This window comes from Myotis nattereri, assembly GCF_964212035.1.
Source record: "Myotis nattereri genome assembly, chromosome: 13".
Classification (NCBI taxonomy): Eukaryota; Metazoa; Chordata; class Mammalia; order Chiroptera; family Vespertilionidae; genus Myotis; species Myotis nattereri.
The window spans coordinates 17,346,273-17,364,000 of NC_138088.1; the positions used below are offsets into that span (position 1 = coordinate 17,346,273).

Consider the following 17,728-nt stretch of genomic DNA (forward strand, 5'->3'; position numbering starts at 1 on the left):
GTAAGGCAAGGGCATGGTAACATGGGGCTATTAGATGAAAACAAGGTCTATGATTGAGCTTCTTTTGAGTGAGAGGAGATTGCCACTTGGGCACTACCTTTCAAATACATCTAATTCAGGTCTCTACTATTAACTCTTACCTTATTCTCTCCCAAATCCCTGGGGACAGGATCTGTGGGGAAACCATAGGTCTGGTTTTATGTGTTTATCTATGTGTGTCTGTGTATTTGAAGGCTACCCCTTGCTGAGGCCCCAGCAGGGAGTATGGGGATAAACACAGTGCAGAGAATTTTTGCTGCATCTCATGTAATCTCAGCGGCACTGTTGTCTTAGAGAGGGCGGAGGTCCCAGTCTCTTCTCACAGTTTTATAAGTGTGTGTCTATTCAGAGCACCTCTTTCTCTTGCTAGGTAAAATATGGTGTAAGTGAAGGGGAAGAAGAAACTGAAGGTTGTAATTTGGGGGAAAGCTATGTGCACTCAGCAAAAATGAGGACACATAATTATGATTTTATTGACACACATTTAGTTGGAGCTCAGAGGAATGTCCCTTCCCTGTAGCAGTTCTGCAAGGTGTATTATAGGGCTGCCCAGGGTGAGAAGAATCCTAGTAGCTTGAGAGGGGTTTCTAAGAAGCAATGGCTGCTGATTTGGGTCAGAACCCATTGCACTAATCAAACAAAGAGATGGGATGGAATGTTGTTTTGCCTTTTCCTCTCCATCTCAGTACATGATTGAGTGAAGTCCAGTGTGCTTTCAAGTTGAAATGAAGCATTTGCATTAGCAAAAAAAATAAAAATGATTTTAAAATCCTCCTTCTGAGGCCTTTCTTTATTTAATTTGTTCTTTATTAATGAGAGAGAAAGAGAAAGAAAGATCAATTTGTCATTCCACTTATTTATGCATTCATTGGTTGATTCTTGTATGTGCCCTGACTGGGGATTGAACCGTGACCTCCTGGTTCATAGGTCGATACTCAACCACTGAGCCATGCCAGCCAGGCCTGAGGCCTTTCTTACATAATTAATGCGGTAATCTGTAGGTGAAAGGGACGGGGACATCCACATTAACAGAGATCACAAACTCAAATAGTTTCAGTGGCTGGGTTTATAAATTGTGCCTTTTGAGAAGTTCACACAATGCCCAAAGCAAGTTGTTTTCTCGTTACAATAGCGGTCAAGATGCAAAGCACCAGTGCATTGAACCTTGTTCACCAGATTAGTTCAATATAGATTTAAAAACAGGTTTTAAATATGTGGTATAAAAATAAAAAGAACTAATGAAACTGGGGCCGGTGAGCGGGTGGCGCCAGGCCGCCAGCCAAGGCGGGTGCCAGTGGGGGCCCCCCAATTGCCCTGCTGGTTGCCCCACAGATCAGCCCTGATCGCCAGCCAGGCCTAGGGACCCTACTCTATATATTGGGAACAATCCCTTAGATTTAAAAATTAAAACTTGGCAAGGCTATTCTAACACTGAAAAACAGGATGATGCAGCAATGACATCCATGTACTCCGGCTTGCACATTTTGTGGTCAGCCCTGATGCTGACACTTATAACTGTGTGACAAAGCCAATTACTTGGCTGGGGAAAATGGTACTACTGTCTCAGAAGGATCATGTTATGTACTACTTTTTATAATCAGGGCAAAAAAATATAGCTGCCCATACAACAGCAAGATGCCTTTCACCTGTGTGAAAAGTATGGTCACTGGTGCATGCAGCATCCCGGATTGTGAGAGGGATGTCTGACTGCTGGTTTAGGCACAATTCCATGGGGATCGGGCTTAAACCGGCAATTGGACATCCCCAAAGGGGTCCCGGATTGCGAGAGGGTGCAGGCCAGTCAGTGGGGAACCCCCTCCCCCCCTTGCCATGCATGAATTTGGTGCACCGGGCCTCTAGTATGTATATAGCAGGTAAAGGGACCTGAAGCAGATGCTAACTGAATTAAAAGAAGCTACTTTGGTATGGCAAGATTAGAGTCTGACAAGGGAAGAATGGAGAGTGTTGACAAGTGAGACTGGACAGAATATAAACAAGGGTTATATCATGAACCACAGTAAGAAGTTTGGGAAGATAGAAGTGGACATACTGGAGAGCCAATTAGGAAGCAAAAATCAATGGGTTGATGCTTGCCTGCCTGGATATGGGGAAAGGAGAATCAAAGATCATATCCAGGAATTATGAGTTGATTGATAATGATATATTTAAGGGAAGAGAAGTAAGAATATATTTGAGGGAAGAGAATTATACAATTTTGGATATATAGGGTGGGGCAAAAGTAGGTTTATAGCTCATATGGGAATCCTATATAATAAAGAGGCAATATGCAAATTGATCATGACTCCAACACAAGATGGCGGCCCCCATGTGGACACAAGATGGCCTGCAGGGGAGCGCAGTTGGGAGAGACCAGGCCTGAAAGGGAGGGCAGTTGGGGGGGACCAGGCCTGCAGGGGAGGGCAGATGGGGGCAACCAGGCATGCAGGGGAGGGCAGTTGGGGGGACCAGGCCTGCAGGGGAGGGCAGTTGGGGGTGACCAGGCTGGCAAGGGAGGGCAGTTAGGGGCAATCGGGCTGGCAGGGGAGGGCAGTTAGGGGTGGCTGGGCCAGCAGGGGAGGGCAATTAGGGACAATCAGGTCGGCAGGGGTGCAGTTAGGCATCTATCAGGCTGGTAGGGGAGTGGTTAGGTGGTGATCAGGCTGGCAGGCAGAAGTGGTTAGGGGCAATCAGGCAGGCAGGCAGGTGAGCAGTTGGGAGCCAGCAGTCCTGGATTGTGAGAGGGATGTCTGACTGCTTTCGAGGGGTCCCAGATTGGAGAGGGTGCAAGCTGGGCTGGGGGAACCCCACCTCCCCCGTGCACGAATTTTGTGCACCGGGTCTCTAGTTAATAAATAATACAAGAATAAACTCTGTGTTTTGTGTAGTCATAAATGTAAGTCTGCTTTTGCCCATCCTATGTTAAGCTTGAGTGGAGATATGTGGTAAGACTTTGGATGTGAGACATAATAGGCTTGATGTTGAGATTTGAGCATCACAGCCATTGAAAAGAGGAAAAGAATATTGTTAACAAGAAGACCAGGATATATCCCTGAAGAGTATCAGATTCAAGGTAGTTCTTCTGAAGAACTCAAAAAGGGGACTTGGCAAAAGGGACCAAAGAGATAGAGGGAAAACAGGGAAGTGTGGTTCACTTCTGTCCAGAAGAAAGGAACGGTTGTTTGTGTCACATGCTATGAGTGCCTGGTCCTTAGGCTGTGTGGTAAATGCCTGTGTGCCATGCTATGGTAGATGCTGTGAGCATACTGGTAAAACAACACAAATTCTGTCCTTGAATAACTTGCAATCTAGTAAAGGAAATAAGATATACTGGCATATAGATTATTTTGTTTAATACTTATAAAGTGCCTGTAATATTCCAGGTGATGTTCAAGGTGCTGGGGATACTGGAGTAAAAAGAAATGTATTCTACTAGGAGAGAAAGACAATAAACAAGTTAATCCTAGACAATGTATGATAAAGAAGAATAATACAAAGCAAGAGGAGAAAAGGAGTAAGGAGGTAACTGGTTATTCTCAGGGTTATTTTTTTAAAATATATTTTTATTGATTTTAGAGAAAAAGGGAGAGGGAGAGAGAAATAGAAACATCAATGATGAGAGAGAATCATTGATCTGTCGCCTCCTGCATGTCCCCCAGTGAGGATCGAGCCCGCAACCCGGGCATGTGCCCTTGACTGGAATTGAACCCGGGACCCTTCAGTCCGCAGTCCAACGCTCTACCCACTGAGCCAAACCAGCCAGGGCCTCAGGGTTATTTTTGATAGAGTAGGGAGGGAAATTGGCTCTAAGGAAGTAATATTTGATCAGAGGCCTCGGTGATATGAAGGTGTGCGCCATGGGAAGAGCATTCCAGGTAACAGAAGCACTTAGTGTAAAGAGCCCAAGGTGAAATGAGCGTGGCGTGTTTGAGGAACAGTAAGAAGGTGAGAGTGTAAAAGGTGCAGGCATGGTGTTGGAGATCAGTGAGAAAGATTGGCATTGCCATATCATATAGGAACGGGCAGGCCACAGGAATGAGGTAGCGGGCTATAGTGGAGATAGGAAGATCAGATCGGAGGTTGTCTCCAGGGCCCAGTTAAGTTGAAATATGGAACCTATTGGTAGAAATAACAGTCCTTGGCAAAGGGAACTAATGGAATTGTGGATAAAAGGTGCAAAATTAAGGGCAATGTCAACATTTGAGTATAGATGACTTAAAAAAATGTGATACCTGGAGGAGGAGTTTGGAAGAATGTTGGTTCACTTGTGTACATATTAGTGTTTCAAATGTTAAAGGGGAAATTTCTGAGATTTTGCCACAAAAGTGAGTGACTAATGGAGTATAAAGCAGGGTATACTGGTAAGCACCAATGGGTGCAAACTTGACAGGCAAAAAAGGAGATTGTGGAATGTAGCAGTGAGAGGAAAGAAAATCTAGTAGTAGAGTTCTTGATTGTACACTTAAGGATATATATTTTGGTTCCCAATATTTAGAAAATAGAATTTCCTTTTTCAATCTCTCAGGCTTTCATAATTTCTCTCATTCTTTATTATTTTTTTAAATATATTTTATTGATTTTTTACAGAGAGGAAGGGAGAGAGATAGAGAGTCAGAAACATCGATGAGAGAGAAACATCGACCAGCCGCCTCCTGCACATCCCCCACCGGGGATGCGCCCGCAACCCAGGCACATGCCCCTGACCGGAATCGAACCCGGGACCCCCCAGTCCGCAGGCCGACGCTCCATCCACTGGGCCAAACCGGCCTCGGCTCTCTTTCTTTATTTTTAAATTTCTATTTCTCTCTCTAATTCTACTGTTAGCATTAAGGAGTTTGCTAAAGACATAGATGGTAGGGTTGGGAAGGTGAAGGCTATGAGGAAGATAAGTTAAGAGGAGAGGATCTAGTTTGGTGTCTCCAGTTTACAGTTTCTAAGGAGTTTCTAATAAGACTAACAGGGAGAGTGACTGAGTAAACTGAGTCCTTTCCAGAACAAGGCATGTTTGCACTTTAGTTCCCTCCATCTCCCTCTCATTGCCTCACTGTGTTTACCTAACCATATCCTGCTATGTGTTAATTCTCATCTCTGTGTTTTTTGTCGTCTCATTATAAGGATTCATCAAACGCAAGGAAAAAGGCTTTGGAAACCCGGCACCGTTGTTCCAGCTCCTCTTCCCTCCCTGTCACTCATGACCCTCCTGTGTTTCTCCTTGGTCCCCAGCTCTACCCACCCCAACCACAGCTCCTGTCCCCAGAAGTCTTGATGCCCAGCATAGCAGGGGAGCCCCATAGACCCCCAGGTAACTCTCCCCAAGTCTAATATTATGTGCCAGAATGTGGTACCTTTCCAGGGACCTAAGGTTCAAACTAGTCAAACTATAGGTAGTGGTGTTTGTGTGTGTGTGTGTGTATGTGTGTGTGTGTGTGTGTGTGTGTCTCAAGGTGGGATTGTAAAAGGATATAAATTATTGTTTTAAGATCAAGCATTAAGCTAGATGAATTGTGATTGAGTCATTTCTTGGGCAATATGGTTCTTAGACTGAGGGTCTAAACCAGAGTTCCCATAATCTAACGACCCATGAAAATGAACTGCTTCAGTCCTGATAGAATAAGCTTTTAAGTGACCCAGGGTAGTTAATACCCAGTCTTTAGGATCCCCCCCAAAACAAAGTATCATCTCTATTAGTTTTCTCTCCTTGTATCCCCTAAGTTTTAGTTGAAGGATGGTCTAGGTCAGCGGTTCTCAACCTGTGGGTCGTGACCCCTTTGGCGGTCGAACGACCCTTTCACAGGGGTCGCCTAAGACCATCCTGCATATCAGATATTTACATTATGATTCATAACAGTAGCAACATTACAGTTATGAGGTAGCAACGAAAATAATTTTAGGGTTGGGTCACAACATGAGGAACTGTATTTAAAGGGTCAGAAGGTTGAGAACCACTGGTCTAGGAGGACGTGGAGTGAATGGGAGTCTTGGGAAGACCCTGTACATGGAATATCCATGCCACATATACAGATCCAAACAATCCTGGGGAAGGTGGGCAGCATCCATCTGGCTTTCTACTAGTACATAGTGAGATTTGCTTCCTTTCCTCTTCATGGGCTGAATCTACAGTTTAAGGCACTGATTCTCATGGGAAAGGGGAAGTGATACTAGCATCTAATTGGTAGAGGCCTGGGTTGTTGCTAAACATCCTGCAATGCACAGGGCAGTTTCCCTGCACTCCTTTATCCCCCAAACAAAGAATTATCAGCCCCAAATATCAGTAGTTCTAAGGTTAAGAAACGTTGGCTTATGGATATAAATGCCTTAGGGCAGGGGATGGTTGTGGATCTAGAACAGAAGATAGAGTAATATTGTTGATATTTGTGTCCACATTTTTGTTGTCGTTGTTAATCCTCACCCGAGGATATTTTACAATTCATTTTTTAGAGAGAGAGAGAAAAAAAAACTTCCCATGTGAGAGAGACACATCAATTGGTTTCCTCCCACACGGCCCGACCAGGCCTGGGGATTGAGCCTGCAACCGAGATACATGCCCTTGTCTGGAATTGAACCTGGGACTCTTCAGTCTGCAGTCCGGTGTTCTATCCACTGAGCCAAACCAGCTAGGGCTGGGTCCACATTTTAGCGAGCTTTGGATAAGCAGGCCTTCCGGATAGATGGACTTTCTATTATTCTGTGGAGCAGCCAGCTAGCCAGCTTCCTTTCACAATTGTTAAAGGCGTCTGATCATACAGTCAGCATTTGTTGCTGCCTGTTCTGCACCAAATGGTATAGTGAATTCAGAGGAGAACGAAGGCCGCTCTCTACTCTTAAAAAGCTCAGTGTTTAAATCAAAATATGCATACATACATCATATGACATATAGTACAGATGTTGATGGGATATAAAATTGAAGAATGAGAAGTATTTTTTAGAAGTGATTTTTGAAGTTAGTTATTTTGTTTCTTTTACATAAAGGAGAATTAGTATATAGAAAAGACATTTCACATTGCATATTTGGGAGGTAAGAATAAAAGCAGAGATCTCAGAATGTGCAAGAATGTAGCAGAGACAGCTTAACTGGAGTGAAGGTACCATGTTAAGAAAACGAGTGATGTTTTGGAGTGGTGGCTCTAGGAGTAGAGCTGTCACAATGAGAGTATACATTTGCAATATTAGGGAGACATTCTAGTGTGTGTGTGTGTGTGTGTGTGTGTGTGTGTGTGTGTGTGTGTAGTGGAATGAGGTATGGCAGCATCCAGGAGACTACTTTATTTGCCAAGGTTGAAGGTAAGAGACTTGATTTTGATGTAATTAAAAATGAAATTAAAAGCAAAGGTAGGCTCCTCCTTCCCCTTGTGTGTATGCTCTTAGAGGGGTGGAGAGTTGGAAGGAACAGCCAAGAAGGGTCGTCTGGGAAGGAGAATGATTTACTGAAGATGCTCAGTCTTTGGTTCTTTTCTCTTCCCAGGAACTTCAAGGAGTGTCCAGCCGTTTCTGGCTATGTGTGACAGGGATGAAACTTCCCAACGGGTCAAGTACGCAGGAACGACTTTGAACTACCGGAGTCTCCCCCATCGTAACAGAACAGATGCCTCTTGGGGACTGTGGTCAGAGGCCAACCAGCGTATTGGGGCTAGATTCCTGACTACTCCAGGGTACAAGCCTCAGCTAACCCCCTCTGCCACACTACCAGAAAGACACCAGGGCCATCATGTTCCTCATGCTCAGTCATGGGGAGATCTTTTCCATTCACCTTCCCCTGCTCCCATTGTTCACCCTGTGTCCCCACCATTAAGCAGTCTTCATGTTCCCATGAGGTCAGCTTGGAATTTGGGTCCTGTTCCAGGATCTCGATCCCCTGGTCCTCGGAGAGTAGATATGCCCCCAGATGATGACTGGAGGCAAAGCAGTTATACCCCGCAACCTGGGCCCAGGAGGACAGGGGGACAGGAGTTTCTGTATGCTCTAGCAGATGCCCCTAGAAGAGAGCAGACCAGGGCTAGAGCCCTGCAGCACAGCAGGTGGTAAGGGTCACCCCTTTCTTCTCCGAGAGCCACGGCTTTCTTTTTAAACAGTACTGTGCAGAGTTCATACCCTACATCCCTGCCAGGGTTGTGCTAATCTCATCTCATCATAGAGCTGGCAGTTTCTCCTAAGGGTGCCAGGAATTTCTAATGTGATGTGGCTTTTTTAGAAGGAATATTTGAAATTCTAATTTCCATTCACCTAGCAAAAGGAAGCAGCTGCTATTTAGGGCTTTATTTGAGCCACTTTAAAAATGAATCCATATTACTCTGGACACTAGCCATTCCTTAGGTCATTGTTTTAGTCCTGGATACTTTATGCCCATACCTGTTCCTGAGCCCTCATCCTCTGTTCCTCTACTATATTACCAAATCCTACCCTTCGTTTTATCTACCTGTCCATATTACCTGTCTTCCCCATCCCCCGTTCTTGAAGGGACATGAAGCCCTATGGTCATTGTCCTGACCACAGGGCAGCCCATCTACCCAAGTGTTATAGACTGTCAGTCTTTCCTGTGCTCCCAAACCTTAGGCCTAGAATGCGGAACTGCCAACATTTGCCCTCTGAACAGATGGAGTCGGGCACACTAACACACCCTCTTGTCTCAGCAGCAGAGCCATTACTGCCACTTGCTCAGTCCCCATTGTAAACCCTCAGAGTCAGCTGACCTATTTTAGGGCCAAACATACTGTTTTTGTAAAGTATTTTTCATTAATAAATCTATAATATAGTTCTATTTAATTCCTTGTCATTTAATTGTCTTTTAAAGCCCTTTTTTATGCTCTTGTTCTTTTATATTGGTGTGGGCTGGCATATATATATATATTAATTAGATGCTTTGTGCACGAAATTCATGCACTGAGCGCGGGGGGGGGGGGGGGGCGGGGGGGAGGGATCCCTCAGCCTAGCCTGCACCCTCTCGCAGTCCGGGAGCCCTTGGGAGATGTCTGACTGATGGCTTAGGGGGGAGTGGGCCTAAGCTGACAGACATCCTTAGCGCTGCCACCACTGCCGCTGCGCTTGCCAGCTGTGAGCCCAGGTTCTGGCTGAGTGGTGCTCCCCCTGTGGGATTGGGCCGAAGTCCCCTCTCTGACATCCTCTGAGGGGTCCTGGATTGCGAGAGGGCGCAGGCCAGGCCGAGGGACCCCACCGGTGCATGATCACGGCAGGGGAGAGACATGGGAGGTTGGCCAGCCGGGGAGGGACTGCGGGAGGGCTCCAGGGTGTGTCCGGCCCGTCTCGCTCAGTCCCGATTGGCTAGACCCCAGCAGCAAGCTAACCTACCAATCAGAGCATCTTACCCCTGGTGGTCAGTGCACGTCATAGTGAGCGGTTGAGCGGCCTTAGCATATCATTAGTATATTACACTTTAATTGGTTGACCGGATGACCGGACACTTAGCATATTCGGCTTTGGTTATATAGGATATATATGGCTTTTATATCAGTGAAAGTGAGGAGCCAACGAGTTTAAGGGTTGAAGGATAGTTGAAGGATATATATTCAAGGTAGAAGTCAATGTGCCCTAAAATGGAGTGACTTTCCTTGTTATTGCTGCTGCCAGTATATCTCCTACCCCTTTCCAAGAGGCACTAAATACATCACCTGCTTTCTCCATACCTCCTTAGGGAGATTTTCTAGAGATTTGAATTCCTTTTATAAATTCACTCTTGATCTATGTATTCTTGGTGCCCTCCCTCTATAAGTTTGTGATGTGCCTCCTCTCCCTCCCTTGTTTTCTTTCCATGGCTGCTCCTCCCTTCCCTTCCCCAGTGCAATTATTGCACTTCCATGCCTGAAATCATTTTTACCCTGTCCCACTCCCAAATTCTCCTCCCTCTAAAAGATATTTCGTGGGTTCCCTTTGCAAAGAATACCTATTGGGTATTCCTCTTCTCTTTTACCCCAGGGCTCAGGATCATTGAGTCTGACAAAAAGAAGAGGTAGAATGTGCTCTTTAAGACCTTTGGACTGCTGCTTACCTAATTATCACCCGTTATGAACAGATTCTGAGCACATGCAGTGCTGAGCAGGAGGATGGGCAGGAATTTCTCACCCCTCCCACTTGCATCCTGTGCCATCAAGATACATACATCTTAGTGGATGTGCTGGTCTCTATCCATGATCCAGTACATCTACTGGTGATAATTATTGAGTAGTCAATCAGTTCTTTTTTTTGTTTGTTTTTTAAAAAAATATATTTTATTGATTTTTTACAGAGAGGAAGGGAGAGGGATAGAGAGTTAGAAACATGAATTAGAGAGAAACATCCATCAGCTGCTTCCTGCACACCCCCTACTGGGGATGTGCCCGCAACCAAGGTACATGCCCTTGAATGGAATTGAACCCGGGACCCTTCAGTTCGCAGGCCGACTGACGCTCTATCCGCTGAGCCAAACCAGTCAGGGCAATCAATCTTTTTTAAACATATTTTTTATTTATTTCAGAGAGGAAGGGAGAAGGAGAGATAGAAACATCAATGAGAGAGAATCATTGATCAGCATGCCCGCCCCCCCCCCCCCCCCCCCCCCCGCAAGCCCACAACCCTGGCATGTGCCCGCACCGGGAATCGAACCGTGACCTCCTGGTTCATAGGTTGAGGCTCAACCACTGGGCCAGCCAGGCCTCAATCAGTTCTTGTCCCACTGTCCTCTTCCCCATGAATATCCGTCCCTATTTAGGTTTCATAGGTCACCTGTGCGCGGATTCTGTACGTGCACGGAAACACCACATGAGGTATTTCTTACGAGGAACTAATTTCCAATTCTCTACTTGTTCCTCGGCCTTCCAAATCGAACTTCTGAATGAACCAAGAGGCAGGCGTGCTCTTTTCAGGTGAATCTGTACTCTCTTGGAGTATCGTTTGAAGTCACCCCTTCCTTTCCCTTACCTATTTGGTCCTTAACCTCGGAGCCTAACCTTCCCTACCTGCATTCATTCTTACTCTGTGCCATCCGTCTTAACAATCCCAGGCTCTACACACACGGGCCAGATTCCCTCTCAAACGCCACTGTGAACGATCGCTTTGTGGAACCTGCAATGCCTCCTCTATTTCTCTCGTCCCTTACCAACCAAAGTGCCCAGATCCGGTAGCCAAACTGTTATACACTTGTTTTCCTATTAGTAGGAGAGTCTGAGATTTCATCACGTCTTCCCTCTTACTGGCAGCTCCATGAGAGCCCGTCCTGCTTTCTGGCTCTCCTTTCACCGCAGCAGCTAGCCACGGGCAGCCCTCGCTCCTCACGCTTCGGTTTTCGCCTGCCCAGAATTTTAACTTGATCCCTTGGCCGCGTCCTGCTGCTCCAGCCGCAGTAATTTTGATCAGGTCCCTAGAGCCAGCCCCGCCCCCGCCCCCGCCCCCGCCCGCGCGGTGCATGCCGGTCCGAGCCCCTCTGTAGGGAAAGAGGGTCCGCCATGTTCCCCGGCGGCGCCGCCGCTTGGCTCGGGTAGCCGCCGCCCCCGCCCCCAACCCCGCCCGGCCCAACGCCGAGCCGAGCCCCGGGCCCAGCATGGCCGCCCCGGAGCCGGCCCGGGCCGCACCGCCCCCGCCCCCGCCCCCGCCGCCCCCTCCCGGGGCTGACCGCGTCGTCAAAGGTGAGAGGTGGACGGAGCCCTGGGGGCCCGGCCCGAGGCGCTGAGTGAGGGCGGGCGGAGACCGTCCCTCCCGAGCGGCCCGGAAGGGCGGGCGAGTGACTGGCTGCCTCCCTCGGGGAGTGGCCCCTGGGCGGGCCCCTGCTGGGCTGGGCTGAGCCGGTGGCGGCGGCTCCGCGGTCTCTCCGGCCTGCGGGCCGGGGCGGGGGTTTCGCGCTCGGCCTCGGAGCCGAAAGGCTGGGGCCGCTGGGCGCCGCGACGAGCCCCTTCCTTTTCCCGCTGGGCCCGTCCGAGCGGCCCGGGGCCGCGATGCGCTTCCTGCTCGGCGACAGCTGCACGCCCGGCTGCCGGGACGGACCGAGGGGCGCCGGCCGCCCGCCACGCGGGGCGGGGGCTGAGCCGTCAGACATCCCGGCTCTGGCCGCGCCCGCGCCCCGGTGACAGCCGCCCGCCGCCCCGGTGACAGCCTCCCGCCCCGCGCGCCCCCAGTTAGAGCCGGCTCCCCGGGTTCGCTCCGGGACTCCGCGGCCACCCCGCGCGGGGGAACCATGTGGGGTTAGACCAGGGTGAAGGGACGAGGCAGGATTGGGGACCCGGCTTTAGGTGCAGAACGGATGGAGAAAAGACAAAAAAAAGCCTCGTGGATAGAAAGAAGCGTTTACAAAATTTAGAAAACCATCAACACTGGTCAAAGGCCTAAGGGTTACCCCTGCCCTTCGAGCGCACACCCATACACTCCCCGTGGAAGGAAAAGTTAAATGTTTCTCAGCTGGGGCCGAATTTATGGATGTTTACCCACAACAGGTCAGCAGATGCATTTAAAATAGAAAAAAAAAAATAAAGGGCTAGTTGAGAGTTACTTCGATTTCCATGCTTTCTGGGCGAGCCCATCAACTGCAAACACTTCCGTGGAGGTGAAAAACGATTTGGAATGATTTTTTTCTTTACCATGTAGCTTGGTCAATAAATTGAAATCATTATAGGATAAAGTTTTTTTTTTTATTGTATTACGTTTATTCTTGAAAGATAGATACTTCTTTTGTTTATTTATTTATTTAGTTTAGTTTCTCAAATATACTGGCACAATGGTTAAACACTGTTAAGCCTAGTGACCAGGTATGTTTCCATTAAAATATTTAAAAACAAGAGAAAGTTTTTCCTTTGTGTTATTTTAAGTTTTCAATTTGAGCCTCCTTTAATAATAACACTAATTTGTATCCAGGCTTCTGCAGATAATTTTTAAAAGTTAGTAGTATATCCGACTGGGCCAGGCATTGGAATGAGTTGAATAAAGAGTTTATGGGATCCTGGTCCTGTGAAATCTTCTTAAAAAGAAAGAGAGGAAGATTGGTAGGTCAGGCATTCATCCTATTATGAAATACTGGAGTTTTTGTCTGGGTGGGCACAGGAGACATGGGCTACCTCTTCATTTTCTGATTATTTATCTGTGTTATATGTTCATTTCCTGGGCACTTCCACCCTATTATTGGATGGGGCAACCAATCACATTCCTGAACAATGAGTTTATGCTATTCTTACGCTGTGTATCTTCTTGTTTCTTGTATATATATATATCTGTGTGTGTGTGTGTGTATGTATTAGAGGCCTGGTGCACAAAAATTTGTGCACTGGGGGGGGGAAGGGGGTCCCTCAGCCCGGCCTGTGTCCTCTCACAGTCTGGGACCCCTCGGGGGATGACCACCTGCTGGCTTAGGCCCACTCCCTGGGGGACTGGGCCTAAGCTGGCAGTCAGACATCCCTCTGGCAGCCTGGGAGCCCTCGGGGGATGTCCACTTGCCAGCAGGGAGCAGGCCTAAGCTGCAGTGGGACATCCTTAGTGCTGCTGAGGAGGCGGGAGAGGCTCCCACCACCACCACTGTACTGGCAGCCGTCAGCCTGGCTTGTGGCTGAGCAGAGCTCCCCCTGTGGGAGCGCACTGACCACCAGAGGACAGCTCCTGCATTGAGTGGCCCCTGGTGGTCAGTGTGTGTCATAGTGACCAGTCATTCCCAGTCATTCTGCTGTTAGGGTCATTTGCATATTACCCTTTTATTATATAGGATAGAGGCCTGGTGCACGGGTGGGGGCCAGCTAGTTTGCCCTGAAGGGTGTCCCGGATCAGGGTGGGGGTCCCCACTGGGGTGCCTGGCCAGTCTGGGTGAGGGGCTGAGTTCCGTTTTCAGGCTGGCCAAGCCCCTCCAGCAACGGAAGCTCCCAGCCTCTCCTTTTTTTCTTTTTCTTTTTTTTTTTGTTCTGGGATTTATTACCTTCTATAATTGAAACTTTGTAGCTTTGAGAGGAGCTCAGAGCAGGCCAGGGCGGGTGGGAGGGAAGCCTCCTGCTCGCTCCAGCTCTGTGGCCAAGGCTGAAAGCAGGTATCTGGGGTTTATTTACCTTCTATAATTGAAACTTTGTTGCTTTGACTGGCGCTCAGAGCCAGGCCGCAGCAAGTGGGAAGCTTGGCCTCCTGCATCATTGGGGTAACCAAGCCTCCTGCTTGCTCCAGCTCTGTGGCTGCTGGCCGCCATCTTGGTTGGGTTAATTTGCATATAGTTGCTCTGATTGGTTGGTGGGCGTGGCTTAAGATGTAGCAAAGGTGTTGTCAATTTGCATGTTTGTCTTTTATTAGTGTAGATATATATGGTAATGTTTTCCCTATACTATTTAAATACAGTAAAAATAAGATTTCAAGCAAGGTGTATTCTGGGGGTAAGATGTGATTCCAAAACAGTCATATTTGAATATAGAATAAAAATAATTTGATTTAGTAAATAGAAAATCATAGTTAAATAGAGTTTATAGGTATAAGATCTCATGTACTCAATAGTATATTTTTCATCAAGACAACTTTCATTTCTTTATTGTGTTTGTTAGCCAGTTGGAATGCCTGATATGGATCACATGTTTATAGAGATAGTTTGCAACAGACTAGTTTGCACATGGAGTCTCATCCCTGGCTTACTCAGAAATTACTGGGAAATTCACCTTTCTTTTTTTTTTTTTTTTTTTTTAATATATTTTATTGATTTTTTTTTTAATATATTTTATTGATTTTTTTACAGAGAGGAAGGGAGAGAGATAGAGAGTTAGAAACATCGATGAGAGAGAAACATCGATCAGCTGCCTCCTGCACATCTCCTACTGGGGATGTGCCCGCAACCCAGGTACATGCCCTTGACCGGAATCGAACCTGGGACCTTTCAGTCCGCAAGCCGACGCTCCATCCACTGAGCCAAACCGGTTTTGGCATTTTATTGATTTTTTACAGAGAGGAAGGGAGAGAGATAGAGATTTAGAAACATCGATGAGAGAGAAACATCGATCAGCTGCCTCCTGCACATCTCCTACTGAAGATGTGCCTGCAACCCAGGTACATGCCCTTGACCGGAATCGAACCTGGGACCTTTCAGTCCGCAGGTCGACGCTCTATCCACTGAGCCAAACCAGTTTCGGCGGAAATTCACCTTTCATACAGAAACCCACTTTTAGATTTCAGCTTCTTTCTTGCATTCCTCATTCAATAATTGCATACCATAATGTTACATTTGATGACAGAGAAGATATCCACAGTGTTCATTCAATCAATTTTAAAACTTGTTAAAATCCAGATTTTTTACAAAGTACAATATGTGCTAGTTTTGCGGTTATACCATTTCATATTAGTAATATTATGGAGACCATCATTGGTATCAAATACAAGTAGTCATTTATACCCTGGAACTTTTCTCAATTTTATACTCTTAACACTTCTAGTCAAGAGGCCTGTATTTTATAGTCACATGGATTTTAAAGGGAGGAGATAGGTCTTTCAGCGTTGAATATTCAGGTGTCTGAAATTCACTTCATGTGAAGTTTGAGATATTGGAATACTATAGATGATTCATGTATAAATGTAATTAGCTCTTCACTGAAATTATTAGTGGTAATTCCATATCACTAATAAAGAGTAATTAGGTTTTCTGGTTAGTTAAAGCAAATTTAGTTCTGAGCCCACTCCAGCTGATGGCTCTGGTATAATTCTTCTCTTTTAAAGTTTATGTAGCCCAAGTGCTTTAGGTGAGAATAGTATGCCTTCTTTAACTATTTTCTGTTAAGCATTTTTCTATTCTTTTAGATAAGAAGTTGGAAATAAGAAAATAGAAACAAACTAGGAAAAATAGCTAACTGCATCTCCATAAGTGCCTTACTGCCACATCAACAAAGTTGGTATGGGTAATTAATTAAAGCATAAAACTTTGAATTTTATGTATTTTGCTCTCCCTCCTCCCCCGCAAATTTGCTTGACCTAAATTGTACAGACACTTCCTTTTCTTTCCAGATACTTTAAAAATGTACCCAGATTTGTAAGACTAGATTGTCCCTTGAGATGATTGAATCTTTTAGTCTTAATTTTTTTAAAAAGTGTACTTTATCACTTACAGTGCATTGTCTATATCAGTGATGGCAAACCTTTTGAGCTCGGCATGTCAGCATTTTGAAAAACCCTAACTTAACTCTGGTGCCGTGTTACATATAGAAATTTTTTGATATTTGCAACCATAATAAAACAAAGACTTATATTTTTGATATTTATTTTATATATTTAAATGCCATTTAACAAAGGAAAATCAACCAAAAAAATGAGTTCACGTGCCACCTCTGACACGCGTGTCATAGGTTCACCATCACTGGTCTATATTGTGTGTATGTTCATTTTAGCACACAAAATATGACTTTCTTTTGCATTCAATATAAATATTTTTAACCTCATTTCTTAAATTATCAGATTTACTGATTAAACCAAAACACTGAAGAGTATGTGTTTTAAATTTTTTAAAGCTGATATATTTCTAATGGGCAACCTTTGATTTACTTAGGTTCTGTTGCTAGCCTGCCCTGCTTAGGTCATTTGGCTAAAGTGTTTTCCAGTACCTTAGCTTTATTAGGATTGCTTATTTTTCATTACAGATTTTTATTTTTATTTTTTTAATATTTGTATTTATTTCAGAGAGGAAGGGAGAGGGAGAGGGAGATAGAAATAGAAACATCAATAATGAGAGAGAATCATTGACTGGCTGCCTGCTGCACCTCCCACACAGGGGATCAAGCCCACAACCCTGGCATGTGCCCTGACCAGGAATTGAACCGTGACCCCCTGGTTCATAGATGATGCTCAACCACTAAGCACCACTGGCCCGGCTCATTACAGATTTTTAGATGAAACACATAGGTCTTGGGGTCACATAGCTACTTCAGTGTTTCTTGCTAATTCTATTTCATTATATTTTAAACCAACTTGAATTTTAATTTTTGTTTACTAGAGGTATTTTGTGGACTTGCCTATGTAAAAAGATAACTCTTAAAATTGATTTTTAATTTTTTTTCTACCCCCATTAAATTCTTAAGCCTACTAAAATAATTCTTCAGTACTATGTGTCCTAGAGAAAGCAAAAGAACAGAGAATAGTGTGTGTGTGTGTGTGTGTGTGTGTGTGTGTGTGTGTGTGTATGAGAGAGAGAACACACTGTGGTAACAAGACATCTTAGAAGGAACATGCCAAGGAGGAAATACAGCTGCTTACTAGTGAGGCAAAGGTTTCAGGTTCCAGAGCCATTGAATGAATTGGTAGAAGTTGTAAACACCAGGCTGGTATTGCTCAGTGGTTCCACGTCGACCTGTGAACCAGGAGGTTGCAGTTCGGTTGATTCCTGGTTAGTGCACATGCCCCAGTTGCAGGCTCGAGCCCGAATAGGGGGTATGCAGGAGGCAGTTGATCAATGATTCTCTTTCATCATTGATGTTTCTATCTCCCGCTCCCTCTCTCTGAAATAAAAACATTTTCAAAAAAGTTGTAAGGAAGTTTAGTGAAAAGAACCTTGATTTATTAAATGAGTTATGTTTTACTGCCAATCATATGACATTATTTCATCATAAAAATGCTTATACACAGAGATAAGATAAGCTGAAGCTAATTGGATATCCTTGTTTGGTATGTAAAATTTATTTTGATACCTCAGATAATCAAATGGGAGATATTTGTTAAATGCCTGCTATATGCTAAAACTGTAGAAAAACAAGTGTAAAAAGATAAAATACAGTATTGG

The 17,728-nt window shown here is 45.5% G+C and overlaps 2 protein-coding genes across 7 annotated transcripts in view; both read left to right on the forward strand.

The window, feature by feature from the left end:
- Positions 1-8,794, forward strand: part of USP54 (ubiquitin specific peptidase 54) — an 80,597-nt gene extending 71,803 nt beyond the window's left edge. For 2 of the 4 annotated variants that reach the window (XM_081105401.1, XM_081105402.1), the window contains 2 exons: positions 5,152-5,338; positions 7,499-8,794. In XM_081105401.1, coding sequence (XP_080961527.1) covers positions 5,152-5,338; positions 7,499-8,058 — 747 coding nt within the window. In that variant the 3' untranslated portion in view covers positions 8,059-8,794. The remainder of the gene's footprint in view (positions 1-5,151; positions 5,339-7,498) is intronic. The other 2 variants (XM_081105403.1, XM_081105404.1) reach the window with 1 other exon arrangement.
- Positions 8,795-11,467: 2,673 nt separating this feature from the next.
- PPP3CB (protein phosphatase 3 catalytic subunit beta) overlaps positions 11,468-17,728 on the forward strand; it is a 52,955-nt gene continuing 46,694 nt past the window's right edge. For all 3 annotated transcript variants that reach the window (XM_081105249.1, XM_081105250.1, XM_081105251.1), the window contains exon 1: positions 11,468-11,648. In XM_081105249.1, the coding sequence (XP_080961375.1) occupies positions 11,564-11,648 (85 nt within the window). In that variant the 5' untranslated portion in view covers positions 11,468-11,563. The remainder of the gene's footprint in view (positions 11,649-17,728) is intronic.